Here is a 20,248-nt window from a genome sequence, read left to right on the forward strand (position 1 = left end):
ATCTTAAAAGAGTTTATGCCTCGCCTCACAAGAGCCCCACCTGCCTTTGCCTCCTGAATGCTGGGATTAAAAGTGTGCTACCGGCTGGCCCAGCAAATGTTCTTAAGCAATCTTCCAAACACACTTACCCTGTTTAAAGAGGTTTGAAGATGTGACTTTACAAATTTTCTAACTTGGGGTGCTAAACCCCCTCCTGCAAATGTTTCCAGACAGCCCCCTAAAATCTGCTCCATTACTTCTGATGTTGGCTGAACCTCCACACCCCCAGAACACCTGCCACCCGGTGCTTCTCTCTGTAATAAAGTGAAGACCAACTATCAACTTAGAACACCAACTAGGGAACTCCCTTCTCGGGAGCCCCACCCTTGCTAAGAGGCTGAGAAAGATGGGTACAGGTTTACTTCCTGTGAGATTCACATGAGAAATTCAGGCCTTTAAAAGCCATGGCCCTACTCAGGAGGCTAGCCTGTTACAATACACAGAAATGATTGTAGGCTACAGCTGTTAATCAAACATGTAAAATGCTTTAGAACCTAGTTATCTTTTTTAAAATATGTTATGTATAGGACTACAGTGTCCATAGGCAAGGGAACCCAGCCTGTCAGAAACACAAGTGGACCTACAGCCAGGTCTTAAATCAAGATCTGGAAATCACATGACATTGTGACAGTTGATCTGAACCTTCCTGTCCATCCGCCACCTCAGTTGGTGGGGCAGCCTGTGTAGTCATGCAGAATCTCCCTCTGCAGCCTGCATTGTTGAGCATTAGCCATTGTGGATCTCAAGGTAGAAACCTAAACCTACCTTGGCACTGGGGGTGAGAGCAGATGGGATGGATGACAGTGAAGGTGACAAGGGAACAGAAAGGATCTCCACACACAGAAGACTGGCTGCAGGGGTTCAAAGTCAGGGCATCCTACATCTGGCCCGGCTCCAAGACAGACTTAAATGTGGGTCTGGCCCTACACAAGGATCAGAGGTACAAAGGCCCACTCTGGCCAGCTATGTACTACACACAGCCTGTGGAATGCTAACAGTGTCATTGTGTCTTTTTGAGTATCTGCTATGTATGTGGGAGAGGGTGTAGCAGAGGGAGGGGGATCCCATCTGGGCCTCCTGCTGGACTGCAGGCAGAAGTGAGCCACCTGGGTGCTGGGACTTGAACTCAGATTCTCTGGAAGAGATTCCCAGGTGCTCTTAACCACTGAGCCACCTCTCCAGCCACACTGGCTCAACTCTGAATGCTTTATTAAATTACCAAATGTCGTTAGGTGGCAGTTTCTAGGAAAGGAAAGGTGCAGGAAGGACATTCAAAACATTGCCAGAAAGACAGGACTGGAATGCAACCCACTGTCCTGCAGGAAACGCTCAGAAACCCTCAGTCGGTCGGTTCCATTCCTAGCACTGCATACACGGTGGCGCATACCTATAACACCGCACTTGAAGGTGGAGTCAGGAATCTAAGGGCAGCTTCAGCTACATAGACACGGTCTGTGTGTGTGTGTGTGTGTGTGTGTGTGTGTGTGTGTGTGTGTGTGTGTGTGTGTCTCTCTCTCTCTCTCTCTCACACACACACACACACACACCCTCTACCAAAAAAAAAAAAAAAAGAGACAAAACACAGTGCTTCAAAAGTTGGGTATTGTTTACTTTAAGCAACAGTCCAGGACTAAGAAGTACAGGGATGCGACTTTCTTCATGGTCAAGCACCAGCGTCATGCACATGGCAGAGTTCTTCCAGCGTCATGCACATGGCAGACTTCTTTCATTAGGAGTCCCTGTGGGCCCTACAGCCCCACTCGGGGACGGCCTCCCTTGTGGCTTCACCTTGCAATTCCAGGCAGCTTGCTTGTATACCTGAAGCCATCCTCTGCACTGGTGGCTCTGCCCACGGCCGGCCAGTCACAGTGGCCATTGGCTTCCTCTGCTTTGCAGGCAGTGGGATGTGAGGTATGGCCACTTTGATCATTCCATATGGCACAGGACCATGCACTGTGCAAAGGACACCGATGTATGGTGGGGCAACAGCAAGGAGAGCAGAGCGCTGCCCTGGGGACAGCTGGGAGCAGGGGCTGCAGGGCAGGGCCTGTGGCTGCTGTCTGCCCCACAGTAAGCCAAGTACAGCGTCAAAATCCCTGGTACACAAGTCTCTACACATCAGGAACCAGATCATCTGTTCTTAAGAACAGGCTACTACTCCGGTCTACTACTAAAACACACTCATGCCGCGGCCCACAGACCTAGGAGTCAGACAGACACAAGAGAGGAAGAGAGAAAGGGGGGAAAAAAGACAGCAGTACATAAAGTGCTTCTTTTTTAATGAAACAAATCCAAAAGATGTACAGTCAGGCTCACGTTGTGCAGTTCACAAGCATGGAAGAAACAAACAGACAGAAGGACAGAGTTCCAACAGAAGAAGCTAACCCAAGACCAGGCTGGACTTGCCGCCAGGGGGGTTTCTCCTGGATGGCGCTGGGGCCGGAGCCACTGGGCTGGGCACAGGAGCAGCGGGCACCGGCTTCTCTTCCACCTGTGCCAGGCTGGCTTGGAAGTCTGTGTCCACATTTTCTAGAAGACAAAGTTTCGAAATGGTTCAAACATGCAGACAAAAAGGTTTGTACCCAGAAATGGGACCCGCCAGTGTGTTGCCTATGGTTCTGTGCACCTATGGTTTTCAAATGTATACAAACAGGCCAGGGGTGGTAATACGTGCCCTAATTCCATGTGGTACATGTGGTAGAGGCAGGAGAATCAGGAGTTCAAGGTCATACCTTGCTATATAGTATGTTTGAAGCCAACCAGGGTTACAGGCGGACATCTTTTCTAAAAATGAACAATAAAAGCGCAAGGCCCTGGGTTCGATCCCCAGCTCCGAAAAAAAGAACCAAAAAAAAAAAAAAAAAGGAACAATAAGTAAAATATATGAACAGACTGTCTGCACTCCTCTGTGCACGTGGAGGCCAGAGCATGATGGTGTCTGTACCAAGGCTCTTGGCCTTATTGCTTTTGGATGGGTCTCTCACAGATCCTGTGTCCACCTTCCATGGCACTGGGTCACAGGAGGATGTGGCCCTGCTCAGATCCAGGAGCTGGCACAGCAGCCTCTCTTAGTCAGTGTGCCATTTGCCCAGCACCAAGAGCTTTGAACTTGTGACCTTCCTAAAGCCTCCGAGATGGTGGGTTTTAGGAGCAGGCACCATATTGGCAACTCCATCTATGAACCTTGAACTCAGTTACACGGAGTGACGTAAGTCTTCAGCTACATGTAAAATCAGCCTGAAGCTTTTCCCCTGAAGTGAGAGAGAAAAGATCCCTAGTGCCTGGCTACAATTCCATTCTCCAAGAATCAGCGTCAGATGTGCAGCACCTGTGTTTGTTTGTGGTTTTTGAGGCCTGCTTTCATTGTGTAGCCCTGGCTGTCCTGTGGCCTGCCTCTGCCTCTGTGCCTGAATTAAAAGTTCATGTGTTGCTTTTGAGACAGGGTCTCACTATGTACCTCTGGCTGCCCTGGAACTCACTATATGATATGTCTTTAATCCCAGGAGGCAGAGGGGGATGGATCTCTGTAGCCACCTGGTCTATACGGAGTTCCAGGAGAGCCAAGGCTACATACAGAAACTCTGTCTCAAAAAGAAAATTAAATAAAATTATCTTCCAGCAACTCATGGCAGTTATCTTCATAGACTATTCCCTCCCACCATTTACACTTGCCTTGTGTCAACGAACCTGTTTAGTTTCTCACCATAAAGTCAAAAAGCAAAAAGAATCCAAAAGCAATTCTACAGACTAAACACTAAACAGACAGTGACAGGAGCCAGGTACAGGGTCACCGTGGAGAGGTGATGAGCCACGCTGGCACACATATGTGTGACATGGGAGGCGGAACGCTGGCCTCAGAAATAAAGTATAAACACAAGTCAGAGGAGGGAATCAAACTCAGGGCCTTGTACATCAAAATAAACATTGTATATACTAACTTGCTACTCAGCCCATCAACAAGATAACTGCAGGAGACACTGGTGCCTGAAAAGAATGTCTCATAGCAAGAAGCTCCAGTGTCCAAACAGGAGAAACATAACTACTACCTATTCTGCAGGCAGGGACGACTGCACTAAATTTCCTTTCTCCCAAACATAAACATACATCTGGGTTTAGGTTTGCAAGGCCCAGGCCACTCACTTGCTAAGGCCAGCACAGTGAGCCTCCAGGCTCACCCCCCATCCCTTTTCCTTTTTTCTTGGAGACAGCATTTGACTATGTAGCCCTGGCTAGCCTGGAACTAGGAGAGATCCTGTTGCCTATCTCGCAAGTGCTGGTATTAAAAATTAAAAGACAGGGTTGGGGATTTAGCTCAGTGGTAGAGCACTTGCCTAGCAAGCGCAAGGCCCTGGGTTCGGTCCCCAGCTCCGGAAAAAAAAAAAAAAAAAAGAACCAAGAGAAACCCTGTCTCGAAAAACCAAAAAGAAATACATACAGGCTAGCACACCTAATTCATTAAAAGACAAAATTAAATAAAGATAGCTGATTGATTAAAGACCTAAGCTAACACGCCCAGCTCATTAGCCAGCTCACAGCCACCACCTGCCTCCTCCCCGGCCAACCTCTTTCTGCAGCCTATATCCCAGACTGGGCCTTGAACTTGCCTTGACCGTTCTGCCCCACCTTCAGTTGTGCTGGGAACATGGCCTCCAGAGCTGCCAGGCCCACCCTCCCCTAAGAGCAGGGCCAAGTTCCTCCTTGTAGCCACTGTATTAGATTTCCCAAAGGGCATGGCTCTTTGCCTCATATCAAAACAAAGCCTATCTTACTTCAGAGACATGAATGCATCGCCCCAGAACCTAACTGAAAACCAACTTGGACCTTTAATCCAAGTGTGTGTTAGTTATTTTATAAATGGTCTAAAAGTTACAGCAGTCACCCTGTAGCTCTTGACTTAGTGTCAGCATTCCACAGGCTGTGTGTAGTGTAGGGCTATCCACCACAGCCGGCCAGGATGGGCTTTTCTGCCTCTGATCCTTGGTTTGGTTTTTTCTTTTTCTTTCTTGGTTTTTCAAGACAGGGTTTCTCTGTTACGCTTAGCTGTCCTGGAGCTCACTCTGTGGAGCAGGCTGGCCTTGAGATCCACCTGCCTCTGCCTCCCTTGCACCACCGCCATGCCCAGCCTAAATTTTTTTTTTTAAAAGATTTTATTCATTTATTATATGTAAGTACACTGTAGCTGTCTTCAGACACACCAGAGGAGGGCATCAGATCTCATTACAGATGGTTGTGAGCCACCATGTGGTTGCTGGGACTTGAACTCAGGACCTCTGGAAGAGCAGTCGGTGCTCTTAACCACTGAGCCATTTCTCCAGCCCCAATTTTTATGTTTTCATAAGTATTTTGCCTGAATCTATGTCTGTAAGCCTTGACAGTGAATGATGACCACAGACGTCAGAGGGTGTTGAACCCTGGAATTGGAATTCCAGGTAACTGTAAGACACGTGTAAGTGCTGAGACCTGGGTCCTCTGAAAGGGTAGCCAGGGCTTGTAACCCTGAGCCACCTCTCCAGGCCAGAGCCTCCCATGAAAATGTCAGTATGCATTCCGAACACTGGCCTGATGGATACACACCTTTTAAAAGGGTTCTTTGGTTCTTGTATTTATTTTCCTTTTTAGTACATTTCTAGCAGATTAAACCTTGTTACCAGTGGACTGGCTTGGCTGCCTCATTCTGAGTACTGGAGATTAAAGGCTTGAACTACCTAACTTCTTTTTTTTTTTTCTTTTTTCTTTTTTCGGAGCTGGGGACCGAACTCAGGGCCTTGTGCTTGCTAGGCAAGCGCTCTACCACTGAGCTAAATCCCCAACCCCTGAACTACCTAACTTCTTAAACACACAATCACAAAACCAAAACAAGCACCTGCTAGCTTGGCCCAAGATGAGGAGGCACACACACACACACACACACACACACACACACACACACACACACACTTTTAAATATGTAAATATGGCCACTGACTCCAGCTTTCCTTTTTAGGGTATGATTTGAATGTTCACTCAGACCTTCTAACATTATAAAAACAGCAATCAGCACTAAGATATACTTACCATGCACATCACTTTCTCCCTGGAAAAGAAAATTTCAGAATTAGTTCCTGTTTTAATTCCCCAACACATAAAACAGTCATAGTTCAAGAGAAGCTAATCCAGTTGAAACTAAATGTGAAAGCCCATTTTGGGCTGGACAGTGGTGGTGCACGGCTTTATTCCCAGCACCAGGGAGGCAGAGGGAAGGAATCTGACTGAGTTCAAGGCCAGTCTGGGCCACAGGGTAAAAGCTACACAGAGAAACCCTTGACTAAACAACAAAAAAGAAATTTTATTTGTGTACAGATGCAGCAACCACCTCAGTGTCATCTGGGACCACACTGTACAGCTGTCCAGCACAATAGCCGTGCCTCAAAGCGAGGAGCCCAAACAGACACAAACACTCTGAACCAGAGGATGTCTTCTCAAAAAGGGAAGCATGAATCTCGGCTTCCCTTTTCTCCCTCCTTCCACAGGGCCTGGCCACTCCACAGCTGCTGATAGCCTCCCTACTCCTACAAGTTGGTGCCTCCTCTGAGGAAGACCTCCTCTCAGGTGAGCTCTGTCCCAGACACGCCCAGGGGCTCAGTGGCAGCTGTCTTTGGGCATATCCCACTGTGACATCAAGGGCTGACAATTCCTGGAGTTTAAACATTCAGACACTCCGATGCTAGCTAGACAGGAGGTTCCGAGAAAGGTGAGGGACTCAAAGCCTTCAATGCTGAAGGGTCTAAGGCTAAACTAAGACTCAGAGACATCTAGTTGGGTCAGGTTAACTCACTTGTCTGACTTTCTGGCCTCCCTAAGGCTTTTTTCTTTTTCTTCCTTTCTTTTCTTTCTCTTTTTTCTTCTCCTGAGGCGGGTCTCATGTATCAACTCCCTGTGTAGCTGGTCTTGTTGCCACCAGCTCCCAGGTTCTGGGATTATAGGTGGGAGCCACCATACTGGTGTCATGCAGCAGTGCTGGGGGAGACCCAGGTCTTCTGGCAAGTTAGGAAAACACACATCAACTGAGCCCCACCTTCAGCCTACCTGTCTGGCTTTTTGTCTGGCTTTACACTTTAATTTTCATCACCAAGACTGCTCAGCACATTCTCGTAAGGAGAACTGAGCAAGTAAAAAGACACCAGAAAAAAAATTATTTAAAAAACAAGGGGGCATTTAACCACAGAGCCCTTGGCTACTGGTTATCACACTGACCTTGAGGTCTAAGAAATCTCCAGAGCTTGCTTCAGAAGAGTTACTTCTCTGTGTTCCAGGCGACTCCGAATCCTCCCTGCCACCTAGAAACCAACATAAACAACAGTAAGGGCTCAACAGACGGCTCAGTGGCTAAGCAGCTCTCGGCTGCTCTTCCAGAGGGAGGACCTGGGTCCCAGCACCCACACGACAGCTCCCAGCTGTCTGTAACTCCTGTTCCAGGGGATCTGACACCCTCTCTCATACAGACATGCATGCAAAACACAAACGTACAAAAATAAAAATAACAGATCATGGACTGACCCAGGCCCCATTCCTAGCACCTACACGGTTGATACATGCAGGCAAAACGTATAAAATTAACCATTACAAAGAAGCAACACTGTTGGGGTTGGGGGTTTAGCTCAGTGGTAGAGCGCTTGCCTAGGAAGCGCAAGGCCCTGGGTTCGGTCCCCAGCTCCGAAAAATAGAACCAAAAAAAAAAAAAAAAAAAAAAAAGAAACAACACTGTTTCATATCACAAAATGAAAGAGGACACTCGAAGGCAGGCTGAAAGCTACTACAGGGCCACCCTGCCTCTGATTTTACTCCAGCCTTGGTGTGTAGACTCAAGAGTCCTGGGACGACCCCAGCGCCCAGGAATTCCCAACCACCCTGCATGAGTCTACCCAGTACTGAATTACAGGCTGGGCCACCACACCCAGCCAGTACTGTATTTCTTGCTTGTTTGGGTTCAGCCTTCGCTAATCAGTACTATATCCAGTTGAATTGGTGACTTTAATAAGGACAACCTTGTAAAACCAGTACCCGCTGACAGGGTGGTGGCACACACCTTTAACCTCAGCACTCCGGGAGCAAAGGCTGGGCTACCTGAGTTAGGCTGGTACAAGGTGAGATCTAGGGCTACCCAGAGAGACCATGTCTCGAAACCAAAACACAAAGAAGTACCTGCTGACTTGGCCCAAGATGGGGGGTTTTCTTCAGGTGTCCCAAAGATGTTAGAAGCCATCTTGTTCTTCCTCACGGGCTGTTCTGTTGGCTCATCAAAACCTAATGAAAAATTGGACCCACCACCTGGAGGCCGCAAAACCCTAGAAACAATGGTAAGACATTAACTTCAGATCACAGCAAAACATTCCTTGGATAAATCTGTCCAAATACCATCGCTGCTCTGTCCTTCTCCCCTCCTCCAAGACTACTGCTAACAAGGAGGCCTTGAACCGTCAGATGGAGACCCACTGCCGGGAGGGTCAAGACACCAACAGTCCTTTATCCATCTGCACTGAGGCCATCCACCACCAAAAGCTGATCAGTTGCGTGTCCCCACAAGCAACAGACTGTGTCCCTTTGAGCAAGGGTAAGTGACCGAAGGAACCTTGTCTCTGGATTTCGCAAAGAAGTTCAAAACATCTTGTTATTACACCTATAATCGGAATTTGGGACACTAAGGCAGGACTGCAGTCCCCCTGGACTAAGCATGACCGTCACCCAAAAACAGAATTCCATTTTTATTCCAACTAAATGGAAAAAGAATACGAAAGCTGCCTGAGGGCAACAATGCTCAGCAAACAGACACAACAGACACGCCCACGGTGGCAGCTGGCCTAAGGCTTACGCCTGAAGACCCCTGAAGTACACAGTGGTTCACATCTGTAACTTCAGTTCTGGAGGCGGTGGCCCTCTCTTCTGGCAGGCACTGTACACATACTTATACACAGGCAAAGCACTTGTATACATATGTGGAACTCTCTGGACTGGCCTTTAATCCTAGCATTTGGGAGGCAGAGCATCTTTGTGGGTTCCACACCAGCCTAGCCTAGTCTAGCCTAGGACTGGATGTATCTAGTTTCCAAGGCTATGGCTCAGGACCCATACAGCAGCTCACAGCCTCTGTAACTCCAATTCCAAGGAACCGACTGCTCTCCCCTGGCCTCCGTGGGCACCAGGCAAGTACACAGTGCACACATGTACGTGCACACAAAACACAGACATAAAGATAAATGCAATCTTTTTAAGAAACCAACATAAATGTCGCTGAAAAACCTGAGTATCCACATCTTCAGAAGTAAACTAGATCTTTATCACTCACCTTTTACAAAAGTCAATTTAAAATTACTAGAACCTTGGTGTCTGGGCTAGAGTGACGGCATTGTGTGCTGCGGTACACAGCCACTGTAGCTCTCGCTCTGCACACGGCACTCATACACCAAGCACACAGATATAGGCTTAACTGAAAATAAAACCTTAGCCAGGTGTGGTAGCACATGTGCCTTAATCCCACCCAACACTGGAGACAGAGGCAGGTACACCTCAGGCCTGGTCTGTGTATGGAGTCCCAATCTAGCTAGGGCTACACAGTGAGACTCAGAAAAGAGTCATCAGCACCCACAGGTGTACAAGCACCTACCTATGTTTAGTTCAGCACTGTTCAGGAGGCCCCCTTAAAGCAAGCCACACGGAATTGCCAGGAGGTTGTAGTCTACACTTTTAATTCCAGCACTGAGGAGGCAGGGGCAGGGGAATTCCTGTCTTGAAAATAAAACAAGCTCCAGGGAGCTTTAGTCAGCCACACAGAGGGCTGAGAGGGATTTGCTGGAGGACGCAGTGCTAAGTGGACATTGGCGCGCTAAGTGAGGTGAGACAGATACACGGAGACAACAGTGTTTGTCCTCATTTATGGATCCTAGACTGCAGACACAGAAAACCCTAAGAGCAGAAGGAAGACAGGGAGGAGGGAAGAAAAGGAGACACACTAGAAGCACACAATATACTTCTGAGGATCAAGGAATTCAAGGTCATCCTTGGCAAATTCAGACCAGCCTTGGCTACATGAGACCCTTGTCCCAAAAACCAAAATGAAAAAGTCTGTCCTAATGAAACCCATTACTATGAACAATACGCACACACTAAATAACTGTTCTGGCCGGAGGTGGCTCAGCGGTAAACTTGCTGCTCCGGCAGGGACCTCTGCCCCGCTCAGTTTGGGTCTCACATGGTGACTCTAAGGTCATTCTTTTTGTTGTTCTTTTGATTTCTGAGACAGAGTTTCTCCTCGTAGCCCTACCGTCCTGGAACTCAGTCTGTAGATCAGGTGGCCTTGAACTCGCACAGATGCCCCTGCTTCTACCCAAGATTAAAGGTGTGGGCCACCACTGCCTGGCTTCATAGCCAGGCTTAACTCTAGTCCTAAAGGGTCTGATGACTGCTTTCTGACCTCCAGAGGCACAGGCATGCATGTGGTGTACACATATACAGGCAAGGCACATAAAAATAAATCTGAAAAAATGTTTTTTAAAAAGGCACAATTAAGTATGGAGCTCACGCTGTAGATCCCAGTGCTCAGGAAACTGAGGAAGGGGGCTTTCTTCAGTTCCAGTCAAGGCTACACTGAGACTGTCTCAAAATTCCAAAAATAAAGTGTTTCCAAAAGTCTTTCTAGTTTTTTCATTTCTAGCTGTAATGTCAACAGACAGGTAAAAATGTGCTATGACAAGAATCCTTTGACCTTTGCCTTGTGGCTTAATTAACATGTCCAATTCTATAAGCCATGTGTGAGAGTCTGTATTCACCAGTTCTTACTGTTGTCTGTCTGTTCCAGATCTGGCTTAGTGGTTCATGTCTGTAATCCCAACATTTAAGAGGCCCAAAGAGAAGGAAGAGGGAAGCTAGGTGTGGCTGTGCACACCTGTGATCCCAGGCCTAGGGAAACAAGAAGGCAGCCTGATCTACATGACCAGGCAGGGTTTGAGGGGGGAGCAAGAGTGAGGAAGGCTTCCTAAACCAGCCTAGGAGCTGGAGAGTAGGCAGAGAGGATAGGATAGAAGATAGTACCACAGGGATACAAATGCTCTTAAAGATGCTAAAAAGAAGCACAAGGAGAAAACCAGAGTTTCAGCCCCACAGCTGGGCACTGAGCCAGGCCTATAGCCTCAGGTACTGGGACACTAAGGCAGGACAGTCACAGGTCCTGGTCCATGCTACCTGGGACACCATATACAGTTTCATTAGCCGTGGCGTTCTGTGTCCTGTGTTGTGTCAGTGGTTCCTGGGACACAGCTCCCTCCCCATGGGAAGCCACAGAACACTGACAAGGCAGGCCACCTGTCACTACCATGCCCAGTGCCGGCACTGTGATGGACTAAAATTAACCGCAGCTCTTTTCTAAACAACAAAACTTGTAAGTTATTTGTTCTGTGTGTGTGGGTGTGTTAATCTGCATGTCTATCTGTACACCATGTGTGTGCCAAAGAGGTCATGGATCTCTCTTAGGACTGGAGTTTCAGACAGTTGTGAGCCACCATATGGATGTTGGAATCAAACCTGGGTCCTGAAAAAGCAGCTAGAGCTCCTAAGGGCTGAGCCATCTCTCCAGCCCCTAAATTAACTTTAAAAATCCAGACGGTATCCCATCCACCTTAACACCGGCCACAGAGACAACCTGGGAGCGGGAAGACGACAGTGGCGGAGTAGCTCTGTATAGTGGTGCACGCTGCCTTTGATCCCAGCACTCCAGAGGTCAGGGAGCTCTGTGAGGCCAGCCTAGCCTGCATAGTAAGACCATGGGAGAGGAACAAACCAACCAACCACTGGTAAAGCATTTGCCTAACGTGTGTGAGGCCCTACGTTTGACTCCCTGACGAGGAAGAAGATAGGTGAGGATGCCTCGAGGCCACACACCTCTCATACCAAGCGCTCTGTGTCAGAAGCGATGCGCCTTTTGTGCAAGCACATTACACAGCTGTGCAGAGCAATGAGGTCTCTGTGAAAACCCCTGAGAGTGAGGTACAGTGGTGGAAGCCTTTAATCCCAGCACTAGAAAGACAGGCAGATCTGAGCCCTAGCCCAGCCTGGTCTACAGTTAGTTCCAGGACAGCCAAGGCTACATACATGGAGAGTCTCTGCCTCAAGAAACAAGACAAGTGAGCAAGCTTCTGGGTGGCTGAAACTGGAGGTTCAAGAAGATGCACCTATGGTGACCACTACAGCCCTGCACCTTCCTCTCAAACTCTATAGCTAATTATACCCTCATGATAGACCATAAGTGTGGGAGGTTCCCCTGATTTTATGGCAAATTAATTAAACCCAAGGGCAGGTTACAGGAGGCAGCCAGCCGGTCAGAAGCACTCGGAAAGAAGGGGTGGGGCGGGGTGGTAACCTAAAAGCCAGGGCTGTAATTCATACTTGTAATCCCAGGAGGTGGGGTGCTGAGACAGAAGGACTGCTGTCAATTTGAAGCCAGCCTGGACTAAAGTGAACTCAAGGTTACCCTAGGCTAGAAACAAAATCCTGCTTTAAAAAAAGAAAGTGGGGGCTGGGGATTTAGCTCAGTGGTAGAGCGATTGCCTAGGAAGCGCAAGGCCCTGGGTTCGGTCCCCAGCTCCGAAAAAAAAGAACCAAAAAAAAAAAAAAAAAGAAAGTGATTACCAGTATAGCTCGGTTGGTAGACCATTTGCCTAGCAGAAGTCTTGGGTTCGAGTCCCAGGACTGTGTTAAGTGCCCATACTCCAGGTGTCCCAACTCAGTTGGATGAGACCACCCAGCAGGTGCCTACTGTGACAGCATCTCCTAAGGCCCCACACCTGAAGTGACAGATGTCTGCTGTGGTTTTCAATCAGAGGAAAACACGTGGCTGGGTTTTTCCTCTCAGACTAGAAAATAAATGAAACTTAGAACAAAAATGTTAATAAGGCAAAACGGTATAGAAATAAATAAAGGAATAAATTTGAACAAACTTTCTCAAATGCACAAAACTCCTCTCCAGCCTCCTGAGTTCTGGGATTACAGGAGTGAGCTGCCATGACCAGCTCCACACAGACTTTCTAAGGGACACAGTGGGAGCTGCCTAACCTCACCATGCTTCAGGCTTCTCCTCTATAAAATGAGGGCCTGCAGTTTCTGTGCCATTAGACTGTTATTAATTGGAACATCGTGCATATGTATCATCTGGAACATGGCAATCATGTACATGAACTGTTATTAAAAACCATCTACATGTCACCACGATGCTATCGGGTGTTCCCTCACTACTGGATTTCAGATGAACGACATCCTATGTTTCTATATTGCTATTAACCAAAATTATTTTAAAGCCCGCTTCTGGACTGGTTAGATGGGTAAAGGAGCTTGCTACCAAGCCTGAGAACTTGAGTTAGATCCCAACAGCCCACAGCGAATGGAAAGAACAGACTCCTGAAAGTTGTCCTCTGACCTCCACACGCATGCCAGAGCGCGCGCGCACGCGCACACAAAGGCGAAGGGAGCCGAGATGGCTCAGTGGAGAGGCAGAGGACCTGAGTGCAGTTCCCAACAGCCATGTCAGGCAGTTCATAGCAACTTCTGCTCCAGGGGACTCAATGCCTGCTTCTGGCCTCCAAGGGCAGCTGTACTCACATGCAAACCTTTACAAAGAGAGAGACTGCTTGGGGCAGACAAGGTCACTGAGTTGGTCGCATCGCTGGGCCGTACAGTAAAGGCTGGACTACCAAAGTGAGACTCTGAAGTACCCTTCTTCTCTATGGAGGATCTCACAGTCCGGCCTCAGCCAGCCTGAGACTGCCATTCCACTTTCTCAGACTGGCATTACAGACATGTGCCACCAAGCTGGGAGACCAGAGTTGCTTTTTTCTTTTTTGAAAGATTTATTTATTTTGAGCACACTGTAGCTGTCCTCAGACTCATCAGAAGGGGACATCGGATCCCATTACAGATGGTTGTGAGCCACCATGTGGTTGCTGGGATTTGAACTCAGGGCCTCTGGAAGAGCAGTCGGTACTCTTAACCGCTGAGCCATCTCTCCAGCCCCAGAGTTGCTTTTCACGACACCACTTTCTCTCCTGTCTACACTGGATCCCTTAAGAGAAATCCTGGCTCCTCAGCTCCCTCAGGCTGGATCCTGGCCTCAGTACTCGGACTTTACCCCTCCTCACTGGCTCTGCAGTAAGCAGTGAGCCCTGCTCTCCTCCGCTGGCCAGCTGTGTAGTAATATGGCCTCTTCTCAAACCAAGACCCTTCCAGCCCCCTTCCTCCACCCTTCACTACTGCAAGTCATCCCCACTTGGAGCCCTTCCTGGCCTGGCTCCTCTGGCTCACGCAAGCTCCACCCTTCCCCTCAGTGCCCTTTAATCTTCAGCTGCTCTTTTTTTTTTCTTTTTTTTTTTTTCTTTTTCTTTCTTTTTTTTTCGGAGCTGGGGACCAAACCCAGGGCCTTGTGCGTGCTAAGCAAGCGCTCTACCGCTGAGCTAAATCCCCAACCCCTTCAGCTGCTCTTAAACCCCACTTCCACACCCTAGCCCTGCTTCCTCCATAAGCCCAGGACACAGGCAGGTTAGTCAGTGCTCCTGCTGCTGGGGAGGAAGCCACAAGTACTCCTGGATCTTCGTCTCCACTGCCCTGCAGCACACAGCAGAGGACCAATGCGGCTGTCTGCAACAAACCTGACTGACTTATGGACACCGCAACTTTACTGTCAGGACTTTCTCAGTCATGGAATCTTGGTTTCCACAACCACTTCCCAGCGCAAACACTGCCCAGAGTTTACTGCCTATGAAGCCAGGTGAGGCCGAGCTCTGGGCTCGTGCTCTGCTCTGTAGTTCACTACTTCTTGTCAGGAGAGCAGAGCCTGAGTCTGGAGGATCCAGGCAGCTGCCTGATGGTCAGCCTAAGTCCTCCAGCCTGGCAGGCTTGGAGCAAGTGCTCCAAATCAATCAACTGGCAATCGAACAACGGTATGTTTGTCTCCAGGACCAAACTCATGGAATTTCTTCTAGGTTTTCTTGTTTTCAGGCCTGGCCTGCCTTCTCCCTAGCCTGTGACATTAGTGTCCCCCTCAGTAACATGCAGTGCTCAGGTGTGGAGAGCTCGCTGCTCCCGGAACTGAACCTTGTTCCGTTCCCTGCACGCATGCCCGGCAGCTCACAGCCACCGGTACCTCTCCAAGGAACCCAACCCTTCTGGACTCTGCGGGCACCCCTCCAACAAAGATAATAAAATAAACCACTCTCTTACGAGAGGCTGAAGGCTTGGAGGTTAAAGATACCGGCTGCTCTTGCAGGACTCAGATCCAATTCCTAGCACTGACATCCTGACTCCTAACAATCTACAACTCCACTTCCAAGGGATTTGACACCCTCCTCTGGCCTCTGAGAGGACCAGGCACCCCTATATAGTTACAGGCAAAACACACATACACATAAAATAAAAATGAAATAAGCCGGGGTTGGGGATTTAGCTCAGTGGTAGAGCGCTTGCCTAGGAAGCGCAAGGCCCTGGGTTCGGTCCCCAGCTCCGAAAAAAAAAAAAAAAAAAAAAAAAAAAAGAAATAAGCCTTTCCTCTGGCGGCAGCCATCAGGACTCATGTCCGCTGTGGTGGTCACAAACAGCCAGTTCCTAAGGGTGCAACTTAGGGCAAGCCTGTCCACCATGGTGTTAAGTAGCTGAAATTTGCCCGAAGTCTTCAGTCTGTGGCTGAGATCTAGGGGCCATTGTGGGGCTTTGAGAGTCCTGAATTCCTACTGGGTTGGTAAAGACTCCTCATATAAATTTTTTGAGGTTATCCTCATTGATACATTCCATAAAGCTATCAGAAGGAATCCTGACACCCACTGGATCACCAAACCAGTTCACAAGCACAGGGAGATTAGTGGGCTGACATCTGCTGGCCACAAGAGCCATGGCCTTGGAAAGGGCCACAAGTTCCACCACACTAAGGTGCAACACCCTTCAGCTTCACCGTTACCGTAATACACGTAATATTTGTAAAATTCTTTTTTTTTTTTTCGGGGCTGGGGACCGAACCCAGGACCTTGCGCTTCCTAGGTAAGCGCTCTACCACTGAGCCAAATCCCCAACCCCGTAAAATTCTTATCCAGTAAACAACTTAGGACAGTCAAAAAAGTGAATATAAAAGAAATTTTTAAAAAAAGAAGTGAGGGACACACAATGATGTCAACTAGAGAAAAAGAGGACTCAGTAGTAAGAAACATTTGCTGCTCTTGCAGAGGACCTGAGTTCTGATCCTAGGACCCACATCATGTGCTCATAACTTCCAGAGGATCGGTTGCCTCTGCCCTCTCAGGGACTCTCTCTGCAACTCGTGTACACATATCCACACTCAGACACGCATACACACCATAGTCTCCAGGCCTGAGCATTGCATCTTACTGAATGAGACACTAATGTCATAGTCTAGGGAGAAGGCAGAGGCAAACAGAAGACAGTCCAGGGCCAGTAAACAAATGTGTGTTTGTCAGCTGGCTATGGTGGCCACGCCTTAAATCCCAGTACAGCAGAGGCAGAGGCAAGTAGATCTCAGTGAGATTGAGGTCAGCCTGGTCTACATACTGAGTGAGTTCCAGGCCAGCAGCCGAGGCTACACCATGAGATGCTGAATCAAAAACAGTAAGGATCTAAAACCATGTCTGCAAGTTCGAGACAGAAGGGGGTCACAAGCTGGAGGCCAACCTGGGACTGGATACTAAGTCCAGGCCAGTGGAGAGCCACATGGTTGAGATCCTACACACACTCACACTCATACACACACACAGACTGACAGACACGCACACACGCACCGAAGTCTCAGATATTGAACACACCCAGAATAAATCCATTCTATAAATCAGGATAAGTGTGCTCAAGTATATACTTCATAAAGGCAATAACCGTACATTAATTTTTTTAAAGGAGGAGATCACTACATAGCTGTAGCCAGCCTGGAGCATGAATGAAGCCACCCTCCCACTTCTGCCTCCCTAGTGCTGGTATAACAGGCCCACACCCCCCATCCAGGTTCCCAGGTAATTAATAAATCCTGGGGTGACTCTGGGCAGGGGGAAGGGAAGTAGGGAGCTGCTGGGGCCGGAACTCACGATCTAGCCCAGGCCATGGAAAGCCATTGATCATCTCTGGCCCTACAGGTTCTCACTGGGTAGAATTGTTTTAAAATTTTCACCTTAAATGACTGAAGCCACTTGAAATATTAGAATCAAACCCAACAAGCCTCTCCCCACCCCTCATTCCCCAGGGAGGGAGGCTTTCATCGCTAAGTGGAATTAAAAGCTCATGAAATTCTTCAGAACCCTAGTGGACTTGTAAATATGTTTTGGCCATGAAAAAACAAGGGCTGGGGAGCACTAGCACCCACACAGCTTACAAATCTGCCAAACCCGCCTAGTCCAACTTTTACTGGTCCTGTGATAGCAGGTACTACCTCCCCAATGACGTCAGTGTTATAGAGACCATCTGAAACAGAGCGGTTCCCAAACAAAGGATTTGCTTGCAAGACAAAGTACTTCAGCTGTGGTTTGGTCCCTTTCTTTCTGAGCCACATAGATAGCAACTGCTTCAAGGTTGCCGAGTTAAGACCCAAGAAATGTTATAGCACAGACAGCAATTTAAAAAAATATCTCCTTTCTTCCGGGCCCAACTCTCATCACTCTGGCACGGCATTCACCACGGAGGCTGCAGAGCAAGCAGCACATTACTGAGGGGTGAAGAGGAGATTACAGGAGAATCGGGCAGAACCTTAGCACCAACACCAGTCAGGCGGACGGACAGACGGACAGCAAGCGATGATGGCAAAGGTGGCTGCAAACACTGCATTTGTCTCACATGTCAAACATGCATGTAAAGGCCCTGCCCAGGCTCTGAAATGCTCTACAAAGCCTTGAGCTGAGCTTGACTCCCAAAAGAGAAAACCCAGATTTCACATTATCTCGCCAGGAACCAGTGTCAGACCAGAAAAAAAAGTTGGCCTCATCGCACAAAACAAAAACCCAGGGCTCAATCTGTCCGTGTCTTTTGTAACAAATTACCTCATGTGAAGGATGACAACAAGAGGGAGTGACCCCCTTCTCCTAGATCCACTCTCCAGCTCGGCCCCGCCCAGTGATCGCCTGCCCCTTTAGTTCCCTTCCATCGCACCGATTCTTTTACTACTTCCTGAAACTGAAAGCGGCCTGCCCGGCCCTGCCCCGTGCTTCCTCAGAAGACTACTCAAGAAGGCTGCTTTTTGTCTGCAAGTTGTCAAGCAGTAAGACACCACTATTCCACGCTGTCTTCTGGGCCCCACAAAATGGCTCCCTTTTGTGCCACTTGGTTAGGACCCCAAGGCTTGGTCGCACTCAAGTGTGGGTCATCATCATTGGAAAATAGATAGCCAGAGAACATGGAGCCAAGCCTTTAGGAAGATCCAAGAGGTGCGTAAAAGCCAACTTAAGGGACCGTGTGCCACTAGCTGAGACGATGTGGGTGGACTCCCTCCACACGACACAAATCCACCAAGTAAAGTGAGGGGTAGGAACAGGGTCCCAGTCCAGACACACAGCTCCTCCCCAAAATGCAGTCTACTGGGTGGCAAGCAAGGTCCCAGCTTCCAGGAAAGGATACTATACTGCTGGAGAGACAATGGGTGGCTCCCTAGCCCCGCCCAAGCACAGATAACCTCCTCCAAGGGAAGCCTGCTCTGGGGTGAACTCATTCGGCCAAAGTCAACGGGAGAAGTAAAGAAGGTGGCAAGGAAGGACTGAGGTCCGAGTGTCTGAGCGCAGAAAACCGACTTGAGCAGGCTCGCGGCCCCGCGCACTCGGAGGTGGGCGTGGGGAGGGGGAGGAGACCCGATCTCTCCTTTGTTAGGCGCAGGGAGGCACTTTGAGAAGAGGACGCTGATCCAAGGCTGGAAGTGAAAAGAGGGGATGACCAGCCCCGCCCTACCAGAGGTGCACCTGCTGCGCAGACCCGGACACCCGGCGAGTCACCACGAGGAAAAGAGCCTGCAGACCAGCCGGATCAAGGGCTCAGATTTGCTCGCAGAGCCCAAGGCCGGGGCTAGCACACGCCCGAGCCAGAAGTGGGAGCGCATGGCCCTCTTGTGGGACAATGGGCCCAAGACCCAGGGCCCTGCAGGTTCCTTGGGCGGCTGGGAGACAAGCCCACCATCCTGATCCGACCAGTGTCGTCGCGGGTGGCTGAAAGACGATCCTTCCGCACACTCTCAGCGACTCCAACCTGCTGTACGGCAAAGGGCCGCCACCCACGGTCCCCTCAGCCATCGCTCCCGGGGAAAAATGAATAGAGTCGCTTATTGGGGCGGGGCCACAAGCCAAGGCAGTCCTGCGGCACAAAGCGGCGCCCACTCCTCACTCTGCCACCCTCCCCCGGACGCGGTGCTCCCCGCCCGTTACCACCAACGCCCAGAGGCCCCCACAAATCATGGAATCCTCGAGCCCTACCCCGTCGCCTTACCGGGAGCTGTTCCTGCTGTTAGGGTCTACACCCTTGAAGGTGGTGGTAGTGGTCATGGCGCAAAGGGGCGAGGTAGACTGGCCCTGAAAACGCCGAGGGGGAACTGGGACCAACCGGCGAAGATGACTCCACAAGCTCAAACAGCCAGGCTCCACGAGCTTCTGCCGCCGCGGGTCTCGCCGGATTCCTAATTTATAGAGCCAATAGGGCCCACCCTCCACAGGCCACAATTGGTCAATTTAAAAGGTTCTCTTGTTTCTATTGGTTAGCTACAGTGCTAATCATAGTTCGGCGTCAGGACGGGCTGCGCAGGCCACGGCTCAGCCTAAGCCCCGCCCCCTTCCTGTACAGTGACCGGCCGCTATGGTCTCCCCTCCTCCACGTCCTCGACAATCTGGTGGTGTTTCCAAGTGTTCACTGTCACTTTAAAAAGTTACTTGAGGGCTGGGGATTTAGCTCAGTGGTAGAGCGCTTACCTAGGAAGCGCAAGGCCCTGGGTTCGGTCCCCAGCTCCAAAAAAAAAAAAAAAAAAAAAAAAAAAAAGTTACTTGAGATGACTCTGTGGTTAAGAGCACGGACTGCTCTTCCAGAGGTGCTGAGTTAAATTCCCAGCAACCACATGGTGGCTCACAACCACAGGAACGGGGTCCGATGCCCTCTTCTGGTGTGTCTGAAGACAGTGACAGTGTACTCATATACATTAAATAAATAATTTTAGTACCGCAGAGTACCCAGCACT

The 20,248-nt window shown here is 49.2% G+C and overlaps 1 protein-coding gene across 1 annotated transcript; it reads right to left on the reverse strand.

Annotated features, from left to right (window-relative positions):
- Window positions 1-1,627: 1,627 nt before the first annotated feature.
- Window positions 1,628-19,664, reverse strand: Jpt1 (Jupiter microtubule associated homolog 1). Its single transcript, NM_001005876.1, has 5 exons — window positions 19,510-19,664; window positions 8,221-8,363; window positions 7,273-7,355; window positions 6,094-6,112; window positions 1,628-2,568 (listed from the first exon to the last, which is right to left on the reverse strand). Exons 1-5 carry the CDS (start codon window positions 19,563-19,565, stop codon window positions 2,420-2,422), a joined length of 450 nt encoding a protein of 149 aa, NP_001005876.1. The 5' UTR covers window positions 19,566-19,664; the 3' UTR covers window positions 1,628-2,419.
- Window positions 19,665-20,248: the final 584 nt, after the last annotated feature.

The sequence above is a fragment of the Rattus norvegicus genome, chromosome 10 (genome assembly GCF_036323735.1).
Source record: "Rattus norvegicus strain BN/NHsdMcwi chromosome 10, GRCr8, whole genome shotgun sequence".
NCBI lineage: Eukaryota > Metazoa > Chordata > Mammalia > Rodentia > Muridae > Rattus > Rattus norvegicus.

Bases quoted from the DNA above. Each gene is read 5' to 3' on its own strand.
- Jpt1 (NM_001005876.1), bottom strand. From the start codon at position 19,565: ATGACCACTACCACCACCTTCAAGGGTGTAGACCCTAACAGCAGGAAC. The intron at 8,364-19,509 runs GTAAGGCGACGG...CATTGTTTCTAG, and splicing joins AACAGCAGGAACAGCTCCCG to GGTTTTGCGGCCTCCAGGTG. The intron at 7,356-8,220 runs GTACTTCTTTGT...GTTGGTTTCTAG, and splicing joins ATCTTGGGCCAAGTCAGCAG to GTGGCAGGGAGGATTCGGAG.